This window comes from Miscanthus floridulus, chromosome 4, assembly GCF_019320115.1.
Source record: "Miscanthus floridulus cultivar M001 chromosome 4, ASM1932011v1, whole genome shotgun sequence".
Taxonomy (NCBI): Eukaryota; Viridiplantae; Streptophyta; class Magnoliopsida; order Poales; family Poaceae; genus Miscanthus; species Miscanthus floridulus.
Window position 1 is genome coordinate 65,646,860 of NC_089583.1, and position 23,280 is coordinate 65,670,139.

The 23,280-nt window shown below is 46.1% G+C and overlaps 2 protein-coding genes and 1 pseudogene across 2 annotated transcripts; 2 read left to right on the plus strand and 1 right to left on the minus strand.

Annotated features, from left to right (window-relative positions):
• Positions 1–10,519: 10,519 nt before the first annotated feature.
• LOC136548577 (uncharacterized) lies at positions 10,520–12,561 on the plus strand. The gene is made up of 4 exons (XM_066540055.1): positions 10,520–11,676; positions 11,840–12,012; positions 12,109–12,125; positions 12,442–12,561. Exons 1-4 carry the CDS (start codon positions 10,520–10,522, stop codon positions 12,559–12,561), a joined length of 1,467 nt encoding a protein of 488 aa, XP_066396152.1.
• Positions 12,562–15,716: 3,155 nt separating this feature from the next.
• On the plus strand, positions 15,717–17,003 carry LOC136551594 (uncharacterized; annotated as a pseudogene).
• A 12-nt stretch (positions 17,004–17,015) lies between these two features.
• LOC136548578 (L10-interacting MYB domain-containing protein-like) lies at positions 17,016–19,483 on the minus strand. The gene is made up of 3 exons (XM_066540056.1): positions 19,314–19,483; positions 17,961–18,346; positions 17,016–17,868 (listed from the first exon to the last, which is right to left on the minus strand). The coding sequence occupies exons 1-3, from the start codon at positions 19,481–19,483 to the stop codon at positions 17,270–17,272; spliced, it is 1,155 nt and encodes a 384-aa protein (XP_066396153.1). The 3' UTR covers positions 17,016–17,269.
• Positions 19,484–23,280: the final 3,797 nt, after the last annotated feature.

Genomic DNA, 23,280 nt, shown 5'->3' on the forward strand with positions numbered 1-23,280 from the left:
GCACCGCCGCACCCTACCAATGCCACCGAATAGCATGCCAACGTAGCTCCTATGTCATCGCCGCGCCTGTGCCCTAGCACTGCCCGCTGCCACCCACAACAATCTCGTGCCACCATGTTCTGCTCCAGCGCCGCCACCGCGCCAATCGCCACCAAGCTCGTGCCCTAGCGCCGCCACTAGTGCCTCACCAGAATCCCTATCATCTTCACAAGCATCTCCAGTGCCCACTTTGGATCTCCATGGCCGATCCACGCCGACCAGCGTACCCTAACCCTAGGATTCCTGATGGTTCCCCGCGTGTCATTCCTCTGCTTTATGGTTCACCGGTTCGTCAGGTAGCAAGCCCTCATTTCCAATTTTGTATCCATTTCTTGCTTTCTTAGGGTTTCGTATCTCTAGATATATTGTATTTATTTGTATATCCTATCTATTCTATTGTGCAGCGAGTCGGTGCCGTTGTGGTCCCATTGGCAGTTGTCAGTTAACTCGAGGGCCAAGCTCGCGAGTATGGATCGAGGCCAAGCCTCAGAAGTGACAGTTGGTTGTTGATCTTTGTCAGCGATAGTTATTCTTTTTAGATCCATCAGATAGCTCATGTCAAGAATGTTGGAGGTGGTCTCGGTGATGAGGATCTAAGGCCTCCACCTCACTAGCCTATAGATGCAAAAGGCAAGGCGACAAAGAAGCTAGCATCGAGGAAGCGCAAGTACCCTAATATAGATACAGCGAGAGCAGCCGCAGAGTGCGCAGAGATAGGAGGTGCTTGGAGTGGTGTTGTCATTGCAGATCAACTCTATCCATCTACGAGGGCTGCACTTGAGCAGGTTGAGCGCCGTCATGGTGGTCCAGCTAGGACTATCATGGTTGGAGGATGGCGTGTTTCTATTGATGAGAGTTAGTCTCAGGGGAAGTCACAGTAGCAGCCACAGCCAGCAGAGCAGACTCAAGAGGGAGAGCAAGCTGAGGAGATAGAGCAGACACCTTAGCCATAGCTTCACCACTCTGTTTGTACCTGTGCTCTAGTCACACCGAGATCAGAGACAGAGTAGAGGGGTTCTCGCCCACCGCCTAGACCACAGGGTCCGCCTCCAGTGACTCACTTGCATTTGAGGGCTGCCACGGCCAAGTAGGTTTAGCAGCTCATATTTGTGGACTTTGAGCAGTGGTTCCCGCTGAGGCAGGATGAGCGTGCTTCAGAGGGTTTCTACACACCTCTGTAGGAAGATTTTTATAATGCATATCTTAACAGTGGGGTAGTATTTAGATCTTAGAGGGTGTGCAACATTGAGACCATTGTAGCAGCAGCTGGAGAGCATATTCGCCCTTACCTAGCTTACCTGCCAAGGCTGACAGATCTACTTGGATGGATAGGCTTATATGTTCCATCTTAGGTCCGTCAGTTTTATGCTACACTCTGGATTAACCCGTAGCACAGATTTATACACTTTGCATTTAGAGGCAGAGATTACAGGCTGACGAGCACTAGGGTCAGAGAGATACTCAAACTTTAGGAGCAGCCCATCCGGCTACATGAGGTTTGCTATGGATAGACAATGCCTCCCAAACGCCCTCACGGTGGTCTTGTGCCCTCTACAGATCTAGTCCATCATTGCTTTATAGAGTCATTCAGTGAGGGGTCGACTAGGATGCCTAGTGATCTCACTCCTACAGCCATAGTGTTGGATGCTATTATGAGGAGGACACTACTTCCAAGGATGGGGTATCGCGAGGGCTTGACTCGCATATAGTTATGGTTGCTGAACTCTCTGATGCAGTAGACAGTGTTTGACATTTGGGATCTCCTTCTATCAGAGATAGAGGATACCATTGCAGAAGGGTTTAGGGGTCATAGGCAGCTGTCATATGCTCACCGGATTACATTCCTAATCCATAGGACAGTTACTATGAGGCCACCAGAGATGCTGGCAGAGTATAGTGGTGCTACTACAGAGTTCCCTGCATACAACATGACTCAGATAATCTATCATATTGCAGTGAGGACACCCAGCCAGTCGAGCCGATTTCCAGAGGTGCCAGAGACTGTAGCTCAGCAGGATGAGACCATTAGGAGCATAGCAGCTATAGAGGAGGAGGAGCTTGATGCTCAGTAGGAGGGGATTGTCGTGAGTGACCCCAGTGATGGCTTAGATGATGACTACTAGCCTATTCCTCATATGCCTCCACGTCGACATGACCATGAGGCCGGTAGTTCTAGTTCAGCTCCACCTACACCGCAGATAGACCCCGCTCTACTTGCCATACTTGAGCGGATGAGACAGGATCAGGCTCGCCAAGCTTAGGAGACAGCTACCATATTTGCACAGTTTTAGACTAGGCAGGATGAGTTCCAGCGACAGCAGCAGGCAATCCAGCAGCAGCAACAGGCTATACAGCAGCAGCAGCAGGCCATGCATCAGTAGTAGCTCCTCATGCAGCAGTAGCTCCTTGGATTTATGCAGCAAGTAGTGATAGCTATTAGGGCTCCACCGCCACAGCCTTCGCTCCAGCTAGGTCAGCCTGCCACCACTTCTATGACTTTAGCTTTATAGCCTAGTGGGCTTTAGAGTCAGGGACAACCACCAGCACAGTTTGCTTCACTTACAGAGCAGGTGTCCTAGTGGTTTACCTCGCCCATGCTAGCTCCGCAGTTCACACCTCTTTAGACGGGCTTCACACTGGCTCAGACTTCCTCGCTGCTAGTGCGAGATACCTTAGTCTCCAAGAGCCTTGGAGTGACTTTTAGTGAGTTGACAGGGTAGCCTACTCCACCATATTTGCATGTCCCTGGTCCTTCTATAGTTGCACCTATTACTAGGACTACCGAGATGCTCCCTTCTTCTGTTGCATCATCAGAGCCACCTGCTTCAGTGATACCTTCACAATCTACGGCCACTCTAGTTCCTGATCTGACCCAGACTGCTTCAGCATTGCTTCTAGCTACATAGGGTCAGACAGCTTAGAGCTCAGGGTCAGATGATGATGGCACATAGTTCTAGATCGCTCCTCGTACCTCAGCGCCCGACTCATCCGCTGCAGCCCCACCGACAGACCCTTAGATTTTGGTGTTTGATGCCAAAGGGGAGAGAGATCGAGTATGTTAGACTTAGGGGGAGTGACTTAGGGGAGCTTAGTTTATCTATTATATTTGGTTTTTATGTGTGATACACTATTATGCATTCATGTGTGTTTACTTTCATGCATCAAACTATACTTATGTGATAGTGATATCTACGTGATCGTGATATTTGACATGTGTGCTCTCTACTTTGAATCTTTTATATGTCATATCACTAGTGTTATGCTCATTTGCTTTGCTTCCGCATTTTACTCCGATGCAAATGAGCTTTATTACTTGTACTCATGCTTATTTCATATTTTTTGAGTACATCATGTTGGCTTGGGTCATATAAGCTTGCCTAACTCTTTTGTTCTTATTGTCAAAAGCTTATATGAACCAAGCATGTTAAAAACCTCAACTCTTTCACATACTCAAGGTGGTATTGTCATCCATCACCAAAAAGGGGAGATTGAAAGCATCTAGGCCCCTCGTTGGGTTTTAGTGATTAATGACAATACATGATTACTATGACTAACATGTGTTTTGTAGAGGCAAATAAGTTAGGTCATGGTAATGGAGATCGATTGGGCTATCATGGTGGTCATGCCCCTACGATGGAAATCGTTTTGGTTTTCAAAGAATGAACGACAAGGTTAAGGATGGACTAGTTCTAAGTGTCGATTGGAGTGGAAGAGACACTTAAAGTAGTTTAGGACTTTGTTTTTCCTTTGGTCGTACTATTAAGGGGGTATGGATGAGTAGCTTGACCTAGGTGAGTCTAGTGAGTTAGGTGTGGTGCACACTTGCTAAATCTAGCACTACGTAGCTCCTAAAAAGCCCTTAGATCTATTGGAGCAAACTTAATTCACATATGATCGAGAGTTGGAAGTGAATGGAGGGTCAAATACTGACCGGACGCTGGCGCAGAGTCCAGTCAGTTCATTTGATCAAGGTGAAATCGTCTGGTGCGACCGGACGCTGAGAGGTGAAGTGACCGGACGCTGAGTCCCAGTGTTCGGTCGACTCCAGTAAGATTCCAGAGAGGGAAAATCACGACCGGACGCGTTCGGTCAGTGTTGACTAGACGTTGTCCAGCGTCCGGTCACATTTTAAACACTGGAGTTCAGGGAGAACTGACCGGAGCATCTGGTCAACATGACCGGAGAGTCCGGTCGATATGATCGGAGCGTCCGGTCACCCCACAGAAGCACATAATGGTTCGTTTTTCAGCCATTGTTATAAATATTTCCTCCATTTGTGTCTGGGGTACTTTTGCTCATTCCAACAGCTGAGAAACACCTTTGAGAGTGTTAAGAAGAGCAAAGTCCTAGTGAGGTGATTGAGATTTGATAATCCCAAAGAGAGCCCTCATTAGTGAGATCAAGAGTAGCAAAGTGTGCATCCACCCTTCTCATTAGGCTTGTCATGGTCAAGTGAGAGTTCATGCTTATTACTCTTGGTGATCGCCATCACCTAGATGGCTTGGTGGTGATTGGGTGTTTGGTGATCATCCAACGGAGCTTGTGGATGACCCAACTCAAGTTGTGAGCGGATGTGGGTGATTCACCATGACGGAGTATCAAAGAATCAACCCATAGAGTGCACTTGATCCTTGCGTAGATCAAGGGGGAGCTACACCCTTGCGCAGGTGCTCCAATGAGGACTAATGGGGAGTGGCAACTCTCCGATACCTCGGTAAAACATCACTGTGTTTCTCCTTCTCTCTTTACTTTGAGCATTTACTTTGAGCAATTCAATTCTTGTCATTTACAAAAAGTCTAGACGAGGACTGGGTAGAATTTAAAGAAAAGGCAGGGGTCCTTTTGAAAGAAACCAGGGATGATAGGTTGAGATCCAAATAATTATAAGGGCCTTTTTACAAAAATGTCAGGCGAAAGGGTGCGGGCTAACTCGGGCCGTTGAATCGAAGATGGATGATCCAAATTAAAAGAGAGGAGGGAGAGAGGAGAACCGGCCGGTCAAAACATTACTAGATGCGGCAGACTCCATTACCGGCGGTGAGTAACTCACCGATGAGCATAGGAAACGGCCTATAGGCCACAAGAGAACAAACTGGAAGCACGGGGAGAAAGAGAAGGAGATGGCGAACTCACCTAGGGGGTTATCTTTAGCGTTGGAGACTCGAAAGGAGCGTGGTGCATGGCTCGGCGGTTGGTAATGGCGGTGGCACTAGGGTTACGGTGAAGTGGTGTCTTGGTGAGGCGGCTGCAGCTCTCGAGCAGGATAGGGAGGCGGCGCACGGTGCGGCTCGATATTTATGGCCAGGAGAATGCGTGGGAGGCAAGGCAATGCAAAGGAGGAGGAGGCACGGACACGGACTCACCGACGACACGGCGGAGTCCGGGCTGCATACGCAAGGTAGAGGAAACAGCTGATAGGTCGGGTCCACCTGTCGGCGCGAGAGGGAGCGGATCTCGGACGTCAGACACACAGAGGAGAGAGAAGGCGTGCGTCCACGCGGATTGCGGCTAAGCTGGGTCGAGCCACGGCTTGGGCCGCCTGGAGCAAGAGCAGGCGACACGGCCTGCGCGACTGCTAGGCTGCGAGGAGGGAGAGGAGCAGGCCTGGGCCTTCGGGCCAAAAGAGAGGGAGAGAGTGTTTTCCTATTTCAAAACCAATTTCAAATATAAACCAAATCGAATTTGAATATGTTTTAAAATACACTTTTTAATTCAAATAAAAATGAGCAATTTTGGTAAGTTTTTTAAAGATAAATTTTTATAACTTTTTAAATACTTTTACTTTCTAATTTTCTTTTCTTTTATTTCAAAGCCATTTTCAAATTTATTTTCAAAAGCGATTTGAATTCATTTTGATTTTTTGATTCACCCACTCATTGCAATACATCAAATGCACCGGCATGTATGCACATCCATGTTGCTACTTCATGATAAATTTTAAATTAATAAAATTTTTTATTTTCCTATGTTTTCATGAGCACATAAATTCTAAATTAAACCATTTTAGCTCTATTTTCAAAAATTTAAATTTTAGCTGCTACACCTAGCACATCACCTAGGCACCAACAGGTCCTGACGGTGACATCTCCACGGATGGAAGATGCTTAAACTAATTGCACGGCAATTAACTATTCGATCAGTCATGCTGTTCATTTATGTACGCCAGTAGCGCAACACGATAATCAATCTCCTTCTTTTTTTCCGATTCTTATGATAACATCAGAAAACGTATCCAAATAAGTACTCCCCTGTAATATAGTATATTCTAGGAATTGTAAAACAAATTAAAACAGAACATAAAAGACGTATGTACCCTCAGACGTTATCATCAACACGATTAATGGTGATTTGTTGATAAATAAAAAATATCTAATGTAAAATTGGTTTTTCTCTTCTAAAATGCATTATAGTTGATGATAAATTATGAAATCTAGAATGCACTATATTACAGGGACGAAGTACACTTGAAACTCCTTAGTATGTCTCCATTCTCATGAAATGAAAAGAAAAAAAAAAGAAGTGTCATGATCATACAAAGGGCGGCTCAACTGAAGTCTGGAATCATAGTAGCAGTTTACCAGATATATAGTCACAACAATTTATTTTATTTTAGGCACAATAACTATTTTGGTCCCTCAACTATTACTCGAGTCTCAATTTCGTCCATAAACTTTTAAAACAGCCGTTTAGGTCCTCAAACTTTAATTTTAAACCCAATTTTATCCTACAACTATGAAAATGATCGTTTCAGTCCTCAAATTTTGCACTTTGAGCTCAATTTCATCCATAAACTATCAAAGTGCATTTAACTTTTATTTTCAACTCAATTTTGTCTATTCAAAAAGAAAACTTTATATTTTAGACACAATTTCATCCATAAATTATCAAAATTATAGATCTGCTATTGTTTCAATATATCCAAAAATAAATAGTGTTCGATGCAAGTGTAATTACTCCCACAAATATCATTTATATATAAATGGTACCATTACAAGGTAACACTAAAAATAATATCTTGAAATTATTAATGACCACGAAAGTGTTTTTGGATGAATATTATTTTTCTATCTCCAATCGCCGGTGGTGTTGAAACTAACCAGGTGCAACAATGCAGCTTTTCACGTAGAACATAGACAAAGGTGGGTTGAAAATAAAAGCTTAAAGCACAAAATACACTTTAATAGTTTTTAAATGAAATTGAGGCCAAAATGCAAAGCTTGAGGACTAAAACGATCATCTTCACTGTTCTAGGATGAGATTGAGCCTAAAAGTATCCAGGTACTAAACTAAGTCTCGAATAATAGTTGAGGGACCAAAATAGTTATTCTGCCTTTATTTTATCTTCGCTTCATGCGTAAAGAAACGAAGAAAACAAGGTACATATTTCGCGTCCAATAGATTTCCAGCTGCAACGGCCATTTGTGTTCCTAAGAAGAAGAAAGTGGTCTTTATGGAATGAACAATGAAGTGCAGCAGCAGATGGCCTCAGCTTGCAAGACAAACATATTCCCATTGCAGAGCGACTCATCGTCGTCAGATCTGCTTGCTTAGTCTTGTCACGGAATTAACAAAAGGCCGACTTAACTGAGCAGGGAAGGTGGGGCTGACATGTGGGCCAGCTCAAGCTTCAGAGGGACCCGCTAGTATTAGGCTTTATTTAGTTTCTCCTCCTAAAATTTACTACTTATCCCATCAAATATTTGGACATATATATAAAGTATTAAATATAGACTAAAAAAATAATTAATTGCACACATTTGCGACTAATTTACGAATCTTTAAGCATAATTACTCCAAAATTTGACAATGTGGTGCTACAGTAACATATTTGCTAATAATGGATTAATTAGGCTTAATAAATTCGTCTCGTGGACGAATTCTGTAATTTATTTTTTTTATTAATATCCGAATACCCTGTACGACACATCCACATGACACTCGATGGGACACCCCAAAACTTTATACCATAGATTTAAACAAGACCTTAGTAGTTATTGACAGACTGACAGGCAGCTGCTGCTGTTTGGTCTGTGTAGTGTAGGAAAAGGAAGGGTATTGTCAATAATGTAAAAAGGTTGAATAGTCGGGCGGGTACCTGAAAAATCAGCAATTTTATTTTTATATGATACCTAAATTTCTAGTCGCTAATCAAATCTAAATAGCAGCACAACCTATTTCATGCATTTATTTCGTTTTGGGGGCATATACCTAAATTTGTAGTCGCTATTCAAATCTAAACAGCAGTGTTTCATGCATTTATTTCGTTTTTGGGGCATACCTAAATTTGTAGTCGCTGTTCAAATCTAAATAGCAGCATAATCTGTTTCATACATTTATTTCATTTTGGGGGCATCCACTTGTGCAAAGCTTTTTCGTATAAACGCAACTGGACATGCTGGGTGTCATTCCCACAGAGCTCGGTTTCCTCCATTCCAATCCAAGTGCTGCACGGAGATGTAGGTGACATTCTTACAACGAAAAGGCATGGCAGCGTCACGCCTTACCCCCAACAATTTTAGGTCTCGTTAGAGTGCAGAATTTTTTTTCCTATTTTTTTTACTGAAAATTGGTTTCTGTAAAATTCCTACTTCACATCCTGAAAGATCCTCGTACGCATTACGGACACAGAAGAGCAGCTGATCCATCCAGTAGAAGTAGATAATCTTGGGTGCATCATACTAGCACAAAACATGCCTTGATGCAGCGGATCGGAGCAGAAAAAAGAAATAGCGACAGGGACAATAACTAGCACAGATTGCTTAAGCACTACGGTCTCTTCATTTAGCTCTTTTTTAATAATTTAATAAAAAAGCAGTGCTGTTTAGTTGAAAACCAGCAGCTTTTAGTTGAGTCGGTTTTGTATATACTCCAAGGCCAGACAGGGCATGCAGAGCCAGACAGGGCATGCAGGGAAAACAAAAGAAGAAAAAAGTGCACGGTGGGCCCCATTCCGTGTCAGCAACTGGTTGCCTAGCGCCACAACAGGTCCTGACGGGTGACGGCAACATCTCCAAGGATGGAAGATGCTTGAACACCACCACTATTCGATCAATCATGATGTTCATTTAGTTATTGTACTCTACACCAATAGCGCAACACTATAATCAAGGGTTAATTCGAATGCTGCCATTGTAACTCTTCGAGTTTAGAAATATACCATTGCAATTCGTGATATTGTAAATATGTCATTGTAATTCCCGTGAAACGTGATTCATGCCATTAAGTACGTTTGCAACGACCTGTGGCCCACCTTGCAGGCGTACGTATACGGAAACATTTTTCATATGGCCGCCTCATCCGACTTACATGAGGAGTTAAGGTCGCTCGCGGCTCGCTTTGCTTTCTTTCTCGGTCTTTCTCTCGTCTCTTCTCTCCCCGTCCCCGAACCCTAACCTAGCAACCAGAGTCGGCGGCGGCGCAGGCAAGTCGGCTCGACGGCGGCGGCGGCGTAGGCTGTGCAGGCTCGACGGAGGCTGTGCAACCTGTGCAAGCGGCGATTCGTGCCTGGAGCAGGTGGTGGTGGTGAAGGAGATTTGATTCCCCAAGTCTGCACATCGATTTGAGCAAGATGATAGACTTCCCCGCGATCGGCGAGCCGTGTGGGAGCAGTTCGTCGGCCATGGCTGGCAACAAGGTCAGGTAATCTCTTAACTCTTGCAAAATCTTCCCTCAGTATGACTAGAGTAGTTGGGGATCAGGGGCGGATCTACCAATCTCTGTATTTGTAAGTACATGAACATACGAAGAAGACGAGGGCCGTGCGAGGTACCGCTGCTAGGCTATTGGGTAGCATCTACGCTTTGCGAGATGAGAGAGGCAGCTAGTAGCTGATGTTTTAAGCTTTGATTTACACCATTTAAAAATGTTAGTTGTAGACTTGAAGAGATATTGTGTTTATAATCTTTCTGCAATAAACATCTTTTATGACTCATTGCTTTTTGTTTGACATGATTTTTATAAACATCTTTGATTTACCAAAGAAAGCTTTCAAGATATTTTGCTAAAAAAAGCTTTCAAGATATTTCAGCATAAGCTATTTACCTGTATAGGTTGTTAGTGTTGTGGCTCATGCATATATGATGCCATTGTCAGGGAAGTTCCTAGCGACGAAAGCTTCTAGAGCCTGCTGGTACTTTCTAGCTAGCAGTACCCTTCCCCCATGGCCAGCACCCAGCGTCTCATGGATGTTCTACACGTCTACCTTGACCCCATCGATCCCAGCAGATGCAAGATACGAGTGGAGTTCATTGTAGAAACTAAATACTTTCTTAGGGTTCACAAGGCCCAGTCCATTGGTCGTTATGCTGTCCAAAGCATTGCAGGGCTCGTTTTTCTGAACCCCTGGTGATGACACAGGCTGCTGCATCTTTGATTCGTAGTGCTCCATTCTAAGGCATGGGCAGGTATGAAGCTAGCTCTTCAACACATACATGGTAAATATGAGGAAAGTTTTCAATTGTTGGTGAACTGGAAAGCACAAATGGAGCTTAGTTCACCAGAAAGCATTGTAGAAATAGAGGTAGAAGGGAATAAGAAGAAGAGGTTCAAAAGGATTTTTGTAGCCTTAAAGACCTGTGTAGATGGATTTTTGGCAGGTTGCAGACTATTTGTAGGGGTAGATGCCACATGCTTAAATGGTAAATACACTAGGCAGTTGGCTTTAGCTACTGCTGTAGATGGGCACAACTGGAAATGGTTTATGGAGCAGTTGCATAAAGCTATAGGATCACCTGAAGGCCTAGTGATCTGTACAGATGCTTGTAAAGGTTTAAGAAGTGCAGTGGGAGTAGTGTTCCCACAAGCTGAGTGCAGAGAATGCATGAGGCACTTGTATTCAAATTTCATGAAGCACTATCAGGGAGATGTCTTCACTGATCATTTGTATCCAGCAGCAAGAAGCTACACAGAGGGGCTGTTCAAGTGGCACATGCAGAAGATATTTGATGTTGCACCAGATGCCATAGAATTCCTGGAGCAGCATCACAACAGACTGTGGTACAGATGTGGGTTTTCAAAGAAGAGTAAATGTGACTACTTGACCAACAATGTATCTGAGAGCTTTAATGCTCAGATCAGGCACATGAAAGGACTGCTGCTGCACGAATTGGTTGATGGCCTGAGAGAGCTCATCATGGAGAAGAGGTTTTTGAGGAGGAAGATTGCTAGGGAAATGCGTGATGGTATACTCCCTAATGTCATGAAGGAGTTGAATGCTATCAACAATAATCTCAAAGTGGTTAAGATATCAAGTAGTGATGAAGACGTGGCTGAAGTGACACTTCTGGACAATTGGAACAATCAGAGGAGACACATAGTTGATCTCCAACATCATTCATGTTCATGTAGAGAGTGGCAGCTCACAGGCAAGCCCTGCAAGCATGCATTAGCTTGGATACTGTCCAATAGAGGAATGAAAATAGAAGACTATGTGCATGAATATTATTCTGTACCAAGATTTAGGGCTGCTTATGAAGGAAGAGTAGAGCCTTTTCCAGACAGAACACAGTGGCCTGTGGTGGATCTTGGGTTCACAATATTTCCACCCTTGCTAGGAAGACCACCAGGCAGACCAAGAGTACAGAGAATTAGGGGCTACCTTGAAGGGAAAGCGAACAAGAAAAAGGTGAAGTGCAAAAGGTGTGGTGACTTCGGTCACTTTGCCAAGACTTACAAATTTGCTGAGGTTGACTCCGATGGAGAAATTGGGGGCAAATCATAGAACAAGAGGTTAGTGACTCATTCTCAAAGCATTTCTTGTGCATTCTGTACTGAACCTAGTGCTAACCACTATACTCTGCAGGAAACGGCAACAAGATGATGACACTGCTGGGCCGTCAGAGGTGAAGAAGAAGAAGACAGCACAAAAGAAGAAAAAGAGTCTCAAAAGGAAGAAGACGCCCAAGAAAAAGAAGACTCCAGTGAAGAAAAAGCAACAGAAGGCTGCCACCGCACCACAACCTAGAGTTGTCATGAGTTTGTCACAGTTCCTTAATACCCAACTCACTGCTCAAGTCACTGATTCCTGAATCTTAATGTCGAGTGCTTTTGATGGTTGCTGTGTGTAATCAGGCTGTGATTGTGAACCTGTAATCAGGCCGTGCTTTTGAACTAGAAATCAGGTCGTGCTTTTGAATTTTATTAATCAGGCCGTGCTTTGTTCAGTTAAAGTCCTGTGAACTTGTATCCATTTAAAGTCATGTGAACTTTGTATTCGGTTAAAGTCCTGTGAACTTGTAGTCAGTTAAAGTCCAGGCACTAGTCTGTGTACTTGTTATCAACTTATCTATGATCTTTTATGGCATATGCTTTGTTCAGTGTGTTCAACTTGTTATCAAATTATCAGAAATTTTCAACTTGTTATCAAATTATCTGTGACCTTTTTATGGCATATGCTTTGTTCAGAAGGGTCAGCTGGGCAATCCAATGCAACATACAGGTCAGCTGGACAGCTGGGCACGGTACCGCCCAAGGAGCGGATGCTGCAGGCAATGCGACGTGTGGCGGAGGTGCTGTGGCGACTAGACAGGGGCAATACAGGCCATACTAAACATGTTGTCGTATACGAACGCCTGAAAGCCTACTTAATGGCATGAATCACGTTTCACGGGAATTAAAATGGCATATTTACAATATCACGAATTACAATGGTATATTTCTAAACTCGAAGAGTTAGGGCTGTTTGGTAGAGCTCCGGCTCCAGCGAAAACTGCTCTAGCTGTGGCTTCATCTAAGGAGCAGATTCACTTGAAGTCGAATCTGTTTTTTTTTACCGTTTGGCAAAACAGCTTCTCTTTCCGATGGAATGAGATGAAAGGTCCAAAATACCCTTTTTTCTTTTTTCTCTCCTTTTATTTCTTTTTATTTATTTTATTCTTTCTCTCCCTGTATCACCGATGCACGCAGAGCCACACAAAGATGAAATGTCTGTATTACCTTTTTTTTCTTTTTTTTCTATTTTTCTATTCTCTTTTCTCTTCTTTTCTTTTCTTTTTTTTTCTTTCCCAACCTTATCTACTCACGTGGCCGCGTACGCACCCCCATCTCCTTCAACCTCTGGTCTGTGCCTCTGTGGACGCCTCGCAAGTTCGCCACTGCGCCATCAGTGCCGCACTTCCACCCCGCCCTCCCAGCCACTCCGTCGCTTGCACGCCCAGCAGCCCGGTAGCCCCGCGTCAGCCTGGCAGCCCGCCTCCCAGCCACTCTGACGGACCCGTGCACAGAGCTCCGGCGACTTTGCGCTCATGCGGCGGCGACGGGGGCCGCGCGCGCCCGCACGGCTCGGTGGGGGCAAATCCGCCCATGCCCCGCGTTGGGCCCACGGCAACAGGGGCGGAGCCGGGCGAAGCTCGTTTTTCCGGCTCCCGTTCTCTCTCTCCTCTCCTCTTAGCGGGTTTCCCGCGGCTCCCGACGCGGAGCGGATCCATTTTCTAGCGTTTGGTTGGTGAAGCTGCGGAAGTGCTCCCGGAGCTGGTCGAGGAGCCATACCAAACGGTCCCTTACAATGGTAGCGTTCGAATTAACCCTGTAATCAATCTTTTTTCCTCTTTGATTTGAATCCTATCATAATTGAGAAAATTCCTTCGTTGCCACTTAAAACTATAACCATCCCTTCATTACCATCCAAAAATATATTATCCCTTGATTGCCATCCATTTAGATTTTTTCTTCCCTTGGTTGCCATTCCCGTCCATTCATACGTAACGACGTCAACTACCCAGTCAATCGGCTGTAGGCACCACCGTTAGTCCCCGACCCCTCACGAATCGGAGCCGACAGCAGGGAAATCTGCGCCCGCGGCATCACGTTCGGTGCCGCGCGGAGGCTCCTGACAACGAGGGCGGCAAAGGGCTCACCGGACTCCCGCACACGCATCGGGATCTGCCCACAGCTGCGGCGAGCCAGCATGGCAATGCGCTAGAAAAGCCCCTTGGCCGCAGTAAGTCCGCCTAGGCTGCTCCGAGCCACCACAGTCACCGCCGGCGACGTCGCGGCCGCCGCCGCCCGTGTCCTCACCCGCGTCCGACGCCCTGCGGTTGCAGGGGCCTTGGCCGCCGTCGTCGACGCCGCGGCCACCACCATCTGCGTCCTCATCGTGGGTCCGTAGATGCTCGCTCGTGGGAAGATGCATGTTGCCTCGCCGTCGACCACAGGAGCTCCCAGCACCGCCTTTGCTGGCCGCGAGCACAGCGTAGCCACCCCTCGTGCTGTCTCGGCCGAGCCCGCCGTCTCCCTTCTGCAGCTTGTACCTCCCCTCGGGCGTCGTCTCCGCGCGTCCTTGCGTGCCGCCGCGCTGGCCACCGTGGCCTGTCGCCTCCGCGCCAGCTTGCGCGATCTTGCGCCTGTACGCGCGATCCGGCGCCTGCAGCCGCGTCCGTGCGGCCAACTCCCGCTATCCCCACACGCCCTACTGCAGCCACCCGCGCCGAAGAATCGTGCGCCGCAGCCGCGGCCCTGGGCTCTGCGCGCCTCCGCGTCTCCACGCGAGCCACCGCACCGGCCGCCGCGGCCCCACCGGCTCCGTGCCCTTCTGCGCGGCCCCGCAGCCCCACGCCTCGCGCCGCCCTACGCCGGCCACTTGCCTGACTCCCACCGGCGGCGGCGGCTCCCTGGTGTTGGGCGTGGGGGAGAAGAGGAGTTGGCGAGGCAGACCCGCGGCCGCGCCTCGCCGTCGACCACAGGAGCTCCCAGCGCCATCGGTGCCGCCCGGCCTTCACCCGCGTAGATCATGCTCTGGGCTACGGCTGGCCGGCTGGGCCATCCCTGCCCTCACCGGTGAACGCGGCAAGGAGCGCAGCACGATCTCCACTCCAGTCGCTTTGAGCCGCCACGGCCGCGCGCCGGGGCGAGCTCAGCCTCCGCTGCAGCGGGCACATAGCCACCACACAAGGAGGGGAAGGTGAGAGGATGGTGGGAGGAAGGGGATGATCGTGTGGGCCCGCATGTCATTGAGTGGGGGAGAGGGAATTTGACACCGTGATCCAGAAATTTGACAGAATGGCAACCAGGGGAAGCAGAAACGTAAACGAATGGCAATGAAGGAAAGAGGTATTTTTGGATGGCAATTAAAGGATTGCTATAAGTTACGGCGGCAACCAAGGAATTTTCTCATCATAATTAACCTGCAAACACCGACCCTTCTGATAGAATAAAAAAATCATATCTAAACAAGTAGTACACCTGAACTCCTACAGGTGTCTCCGTTCTCCTGGTGGGGGGAAAATGTGGATTTGAGGGGGCTAAGTTCCTCTAATTCTATAGGAATTCAATCCACGGCAAAATATCCAGGACATCCTTTGGCCACTCAGGTAAAACATAGGAATCTGAACTAGCCGTTTGAGCATTGAAAGCAAGAAGCTAGACGTTGCAAGTGTTGATGTGCATATATATATATACACACACACACACATGAATACACACACGGCTGTACAAACCACAGCACCTGTTCATCTCCAAGCACACAGTTCGTCTCAAAACACAAGCTCATCTCCAAGCCCACACAGTTCGGTCTCCAAACACTTCAAGAGCTCTGACCAGACACTTCATACGGTGAGTCATGAATCTCATAGTTTTGTTTTTCTCCTGTATACGTAAGTCTTGGTAGTGAAATTTATTTGTTTTTGCACATCTCCAAAACCAGGTTGTAGTACTGGGACAAGAAACATATAATACATTTGGAAATGGATGCAAACTATCGACGTCATTCCCAAAATGATGATGAGTTCATGTTATTTATTCTCCCTAGCATAGCAGATTCATCACAACCATCATCTAGTAAGCATCTCATACATACATCAAAACTATCAGGGGCTACCGTGTCAATGAAATCTTAACCGACCATGAGAGCCTTAGCAAAAAGAACTTCCGTATGGAAGTTCAAGTCTTCCAAGCTCTGGTCCACATTTTGCGTGACAAACAATTACTTGCTGATTCAAGAGCTATCTCAGTAGAAGAGAAAGTTGCTATATTCATGTATGCCTTAGCAAAAAATGCAAGTAACGAGACTTTGCAATATGAGTTTCAACACAGTGGAGAAACGATAAGTCGGCATTTTGGAGCGGTGCTTGATGCAGTTACACAACTTACATGCACATATATACGTCCACCGTCCCTACATCCTCACCAGATCTTGAGAAGACCAAAATTTCACCCCTTCTTTCAGGTTTGAAGTAATGCACTATTCGATTCTTCAAATTTATAGAAAGTTAAACAGATCACTTATAATACAAGAATATTTCTTCCTATTGTAGGATTGTATCGGTTGTATTGTTGGGACTCACATACCAATGATACTTCCATTAGATCAACAAGAACCATATCAGAACAGGAAGCAAACACTATCTCAGAATGTAATGCTAGCTTGTGACTTTGACCTAAAATTTGTACATGTACATGCTGGCTGGGAGGGATCAGCTTCAGATGCAAGGGTTCTACAAGATGCACTCAATCATGGTTTTGAAGTACCTCCTGGTAATTTTTTTCTTGTAGATGCCGGTTATGCAAACACAACACAGTTTCTTGCCCCATATCGTGGGACAAGATATCATCTGCAGGAACAAGGCAGAGCTAGACAAAAGCCACGTGATTACAAGGAGTTGTACAACCTTCGACATGCACAGCTGCGAAACCATATTGAGAGAGCAATTGAAATATTAAAAAAGAGATTTCCTATTCTGAGGACCGGCTCACACTACCCAGTTAATAAACAAGTTGACATATCAGTTGCTTGTTGTGTTTTGCACAATTTCATACGCCTACACAATGGTGATATGTTGTGGCCAAATAATTCCAATGCAGAGATTGATCCAGACCAGATTGTTGATGTGCCAAATGGAGACCAGAACTACATTGGTGATATACAGGCATTTAACAACTCCAGAGAAGCTGGAAACCGCAAGCGAGATGACATAGCACGGCGGATGTGGGATCATTACATAGCACGAAGGACTTAATATAATATATTTCACTGATATGATCTTCAAGGTCAACTACGACCATTGTACTCCTAATTTGCTACCCTTGTACTCCTAATATAAAATATTCTAATTAATATAATATTCTACTTCAAGTTACTACCTGCATGTTTCATTTTTTTTTTACCAAAATAAAATGTATCTAGCTAGAACCATGCTTCCCAGCTAGCAACCTAGAAGGCAAATAAAAGAACATGCCATCTGGTTGACAAAAGTAATTCCTGTAACCCAAAAGTGCATCTAGCAGCAAATGAAAACTCCTAATCCCAAAGGTCTAGGTGGTCACGCCCAATCTCCCTTATAATCCAAGCCAACCTTAATGCATCAGAAGAGAATGACAAGAAAACTTCTCTGTTCTTCTTATTTTTGAAGATATCTGCTGCCTCCAGTATATCTGCCATTTGTAGACCATTCAAACCTTCAAGCACTGTGATGCACTTGTTGATGTTGTATGGATCCTCCAATTTCTTCTCTTCAATAGAAGCAAATCGATCTATTTCTTCCCTCTTCAGCTTCAGATATCTCTCATGAAATCCATCATCAGGGCTAGTGGACTTGGTCTTCTGTTTCTTTCCACGTCGACATTCAGGAACCTCTGATGGTAGTTGTGTGGAGTTAGGTGGGACTTGCATGTGCTGTACAGGAGTTGATGAATGTTGCGAAATATCCAAATTGGCCTCCTGAAAATCTTCATCGAAACAAAACTGCAAACTTGATTGGCCAGGAAGATTAAACTTAGGAGATGGTGACTGATATGTGTTAGCCACATGTGCTGCTTGTGTGGGAGGAACTGATGCATTCTTTGACTTGCTTGCATAATGGTCCATGCCATGCCGAGTTCTCCCTTCTGCGTGACGACCTGGAAAATGATGTTGAATTCAAAACTTGATTACCATATTTTCGAAGAAAAAAACAATGAATCACTGATACTTAAAACTATGTGAGTCTCACCGTCATAGAGTTGAGCCAAAGCATCATAATAAGGGAATGACCGGTCTTGCCAATGGAGGGCATCCTTGCTGTTCTTGCGAGCAGCAAAACTGGCCCAAACACTTGGAGGTGCATGCAACATCATTCTCTCTTTATCCCATCCGAAACCACTTTCAGCCACCAAATCTTTAACACTGCGATATGCTTTCTTCAAATCTTGCTCCTTCTGCTTGACTTGGCCAAGTGAAAAAGATGTGTTGAATTTTGTATTCAGGCGATTAACAATGTTTGTCCATGCGTCCTTACTCCACGCATTATGTGTCCGAAATACTGGCACATCATGTTCTTTGAGAAGATCAATAAGGAACAACTGCGTCTGGTGATTCCATTTGGCCCTCTTTGGGATCCTTAATGTTGTACAGGTTTGGTTTCAGAATCAACATGTAGCTAAAAACTTACGAAATTTACAGGCACAACTGAGTAAGAAGCGTTACCTGTATATTGACTAGCATCTGAAGTCCAATGGTCATCATCAAAATGTACATTCGTCTGAAAAGTTAGTAGGAGATGGACAAGAAACTTACGGATTACTTGCAATCCTGCTGGCCGTGGTTGAGGTGGTCACGCCCATTCTCATCGTCGCAACGCCGGAGATGAGGAGGCTCGCGTCAGGTAAGCGGCGGCGGACATGGCGCGGTCGGCCGTGGGCAGATAGACGCCGGCAAGGGATGAGGGCGACCTCGTGTAGCTCGCGGCGGGCGGACGGACCTGCCGCCGATGAGAGCACTGTCGCAGCCGCCACCAGCGAGTATGGCCCCAAAACTACTGGAGCTGCGCACCGATGCCAACTCCGATCGTCGGATCTGGTGCCGGGACCCGGGATGCCACGCCGGGTGGTGGGGGCGGGCCGCCGCTGTTGCCCCAAGCGTGGCAGCGGCTATGGGGAGAGGAGGGCCTCCTCCCTCTTTTTTCTGGATGGTTTGGATTTGGATGAGTGCGGCCCAAAGTGCAAGATGCATGGCGGCCGTGAAAAGCAGTGCAAGCAGGCGCGAGCGTTGCGCGGCAAGGATTTCGTTTCGCGCCAGAATCCTTAGGAATCCTACAAAAATCCTATCCCAATCCTCCAATCCACAGAGGCCCTTTTGAGGGGCATGATGGTAGTAGTAACACCGTAGGCTCCATTTGATTGGGTGACCAACTTCAGGATATCACCTTCAGGCTGTCTGGTTGTCTGTTTGGAGCCTAAAGCCAGGCTTCAAGAAACCACCCACCACCTCTTAGCCTGGCTCCAGAAAAACCCAGGGGATGGTCGTTCCTTGGAAGCCAGGTTTGGCTAAGCTCGTGTGGGAAGTTCTATCACTGCTCGGCACTCACCTCTTACCGGTCACCGCTCGCCTCTCCTCCTCCGCTCCTGACGCGCCTGGCCACCAGAGGCCCTTGTTCTTCTTCCACGCCGGAGATCCACTGTGCCTCCACGTCGGAGATCCCTTCTCCTCCGCGCGCCCAATGAGCCTGTTCGCCGAGTCCGAGGTGAGGTCCTCCATCCTCGATGTCCATGTCGTACTGGGCGGTGATGAAGGGGACGGCGTCGCCGAGGCGGTACCACAACTCACGGCCATGGAGGCAATCTGTCTCCTTGACAACCTCGTCTTTCTCTCTCCACTAGTTTCTTCTTCTTCCCTTGCGTCACCCTCCTCTCTCGCGTGTGCGGCACGGCGACCGCCCGGCACGCCCCCTGGTGAGGGGGTGCCCCCTCCCCCTCGATGCGGCCCCCTGCCCCCTGGCACGGTGGCCCCCCAGCGTGGACACGCTCCGACAGTGGCCACTCGCGGCCATGGAGGCACAAGCAGGGAAGGCGCCGTCACCCTCACCGGACTAGGCACCGTCGAGATCACCGGATTAGTGAAAGAATCCAACAAGTGGCCTAGAGGGGGTGAATAGGCCTTTTTCTGAAATTTAATCAACTTATGAAAACAGTCAGAACGCGGAACCTCCGGGTTTAAGCGTGGAGGTTTCGGGGAGCGGAGGTTCCAGGACTGAGCGTGGAACCTCTGGGATCAGGGTATGAAATCGATCTACTGCGGAATTTAACGAATGAAAAATAGATTGAATGTAATGCCAGCCTTCCTGAGAGTATGTTGAGCTATCCAAACAGTCGGTTGCACCTAGAAGATGAGGAATTCGTAGATCAGATTCATACCATAAAAATCAATCCAAATCACAAGTAATAGCAACAACAACAGCCATCACAGTGAATACAAGGATTTATTTTGTGGTTCAACTCGCCATAAAGGTCTGTCTACGTCCATGTTGTTGAGGTTAGCCACAAAGGCTATGGAGTCTCTTTCAACTCGCTCCTCTTCTCCAACCTATCAACAAGACAATAGGTTAGAGGGTTCCACTAAGTCACAAGGGTACTACAAACTTCGCGGTACTCAACCATAGTGGATTGGAAGCTAACGGGCGACGGCTAGCCGTCTAGGAGCCAAGCTCCAAGAGTAACGAACACACCAAGAGGCTAGGGCTTCACCAAGTGCACAAGAATGGAGGAGAAGGATCTTCTCGAGCTTTCTCACTCTCTAGAGCCAAATACCTCAAGGAATCACAAAGGTTTGAGCAACAGACTTAGGAGCACTAAGCTTTGAGAGAGAGCTTATGTTCGTCAGGAATGAAGGAATGGAGAAGATGACCATTGGGGGGCAAAGGGGTATGGTATAAATACCACCCATGTCACCCACAAAATGGTCGGGTCAGACAGACCCGCGTCAGGACATGGAGATTCCGCGCCTGAGCGCGGAGGTTCCGTGCAGGCTAGAGCAGATAAGAATTTAGCTCGACTGACTTTTTGTGGCTAGGATTATTTGAGTTGAAGATGGAGTTTTAAGCACTTGGTTCCACCCAGACCACTATTAGTATCCCCTTGATAGTACAACTTGTCATATAACTCAATTTCAAAATATAAAATGAATTAAACTAGCTCTTGGAGCCGTTGCAAGCCATCGATTCGAGTTTGGGGGTCTCCTCCTTTGTTTCTTTGCACCCACGACTAAAGATATGTTCTCAAACACTTGTAAAAGACATTAGTCCTTTAATTATGTGGTCAACATCACCAAATCCTACTTAGAGCTTGATTGGACTTACAATCTCCCCATTTTTGGTAAATGTTGACAACACAGTTAAAGCTAACATTTAATTGAAAGATTGAGCTTTTTATAGCATGAATACAAGAGCTCTCCCTTAATATATGCAATATTAATTTGAATTTAAATAAATGTCTTCTCAAGTCAACTTTGCATACATTAAGAGCAAATGTGAAAGATACATTGTATTGATGCCATCATAGGGTGCTAAAAAAGTGTGTCAAATAATAATCCGTGATGCGTATGACAGTTTATGCACAAAATAAAAAAGTTTTTGGTCTATAGACCGCGGAGCCTTCGGGCCACGGAGCCTCCGCGTTCTACACACATAGAACTTTTTCAACAGCAACAGAAGCATCTCAGAGATATAAACAAATAGCACACAGATCTAATATGCTAGTAACATATGAATATAAAGAGGTTCTACCACAGTTCTAGCATTCCATTACACATAAAGTTCACATATCCATGTCCATGACCCCTAATTGCCACACAAAAAGCGAAACAAAGTATTATTACAGACCACTAAGATAGAAAGAGAGTTCGAAAATGACCTTGACTCTCACAACTCACAACGTCCACTATCACTACTTCAACCATGACGAAAGACGACGACAACACAAAAGAAACATCTCAATCTTGCCTCCCCCCTTTGTCAATAGGTGCCAGAAAGGGAAAGAACAAGAGAGGTAAGGCATGGTCGTCTCACTGCTCCCTACTCCAGTCACCGCCAATGTCACTGTCATCATCATCTGCTAGGTTGGTCTGCTATCTGCTGCCTAAAACAGTCCTCTCATCGGACTCCTCATCACTGTCACTCGCAACAGCCCTGCCGGCCCTGTGTGTAGTAGTTGTGTGCCTCTGTGGCCTAGACTGTCATCTCTCACGTCTGAGGATGTTCATCCTCTCACCAAGCATCCCCTGATCACGAGGATACTCCATCTCTTCATCATCCTCACTACTGTCCTCATAGGGTGGAAACACTAGAGGAGGAGGGATCTCTCTGATCTCAAGTCCTAGCTACCTCTTCATGTCATTTATGTCATTTCTTCCTTCATAGGCAGCATCCACAGCATACTAACACATGCAAAATATGTTCTTGAGCAACTCCTTGAGCTTGCTCCCCCTAGACCTATGATGGGAGGAAGAAGGCCTGCTGCTACTAGCTCTGTGAGTGTGTCTACCCTCTGCTACAGTTGATGTGCCTACTGCCCCAACAAGTGTCTCACATCCTATATGCTGCCACTAAGTCAACTTGTAGGGCATGTGTTCCACATCCTTCTTGAACTCAATGCCAGACACCCTCTCAATGATATACATGATATAAGGAGCATATGGGAGATCATTCCTAACATCATCTAGTGAGTCACTCAACTTAGCCCAAATAAACCTACTAACAAAGAAAGCATCACTCCTTGGAGCCATCCTTGCAAGCAAGTTCTTAGCATACTTCCTCAGTGAAGTTGAGTCACCACCTTTTGGGTTGATTGTCTCTCTAAAAAGTTTGTTCATGGCATAGTAGAAAGACTTCAGTCCTATTGTCTTCCCATCAGCTAGATCTCTCCTCTCATATACAAATACAATATCCTCAGCTTTCATGACATTCTCTGTCTGAATGGTGTCTGTATATCTATCTCCACTCCCAAACCCTAGAAGACGAGCAAAAGTATTGAAATCTACCTTGTAGTGAACTCCTTCCGTCATCCAATGAGTGGTCTCATTTGCCACATCATAGAAGAAAGTGGCATGAAACTGAGCTAGGATATCTCAATTCTAATCATACTGTAAACCCATGATGTCCTTCAGCCCATGCTCAGTCACTATATCTATCACTCTCTTGGAATCTAGGGTGTTCATGTTCTTAATGTGATCCCAGTCAATGTACTTCATCTGCACTATCTTCTTTTCCTTGGCAAGAATCACAATCTTGTAGAAGTCAAACTAAAATAGAGACCAAAACCTGTAGTATATCCCTCTGTCATTCAGCCACACATAAGGATTTTCTATCCTAGCTCTCTTGACTTGCATGCCCAAGTTATGGTAGTTATTGTGCTGCCTCTGGACTGCATGATCATAAATGATAGGCTCTCTCCTCACTGGGGCACCCTAATGCTGAACTATATGGGACTAATCAAACTCCAGGAACTGAGGGGGTGTGTTTGGAGCACCAATAGTAGGAATGGTCTTCCCTTCTCTCCTCC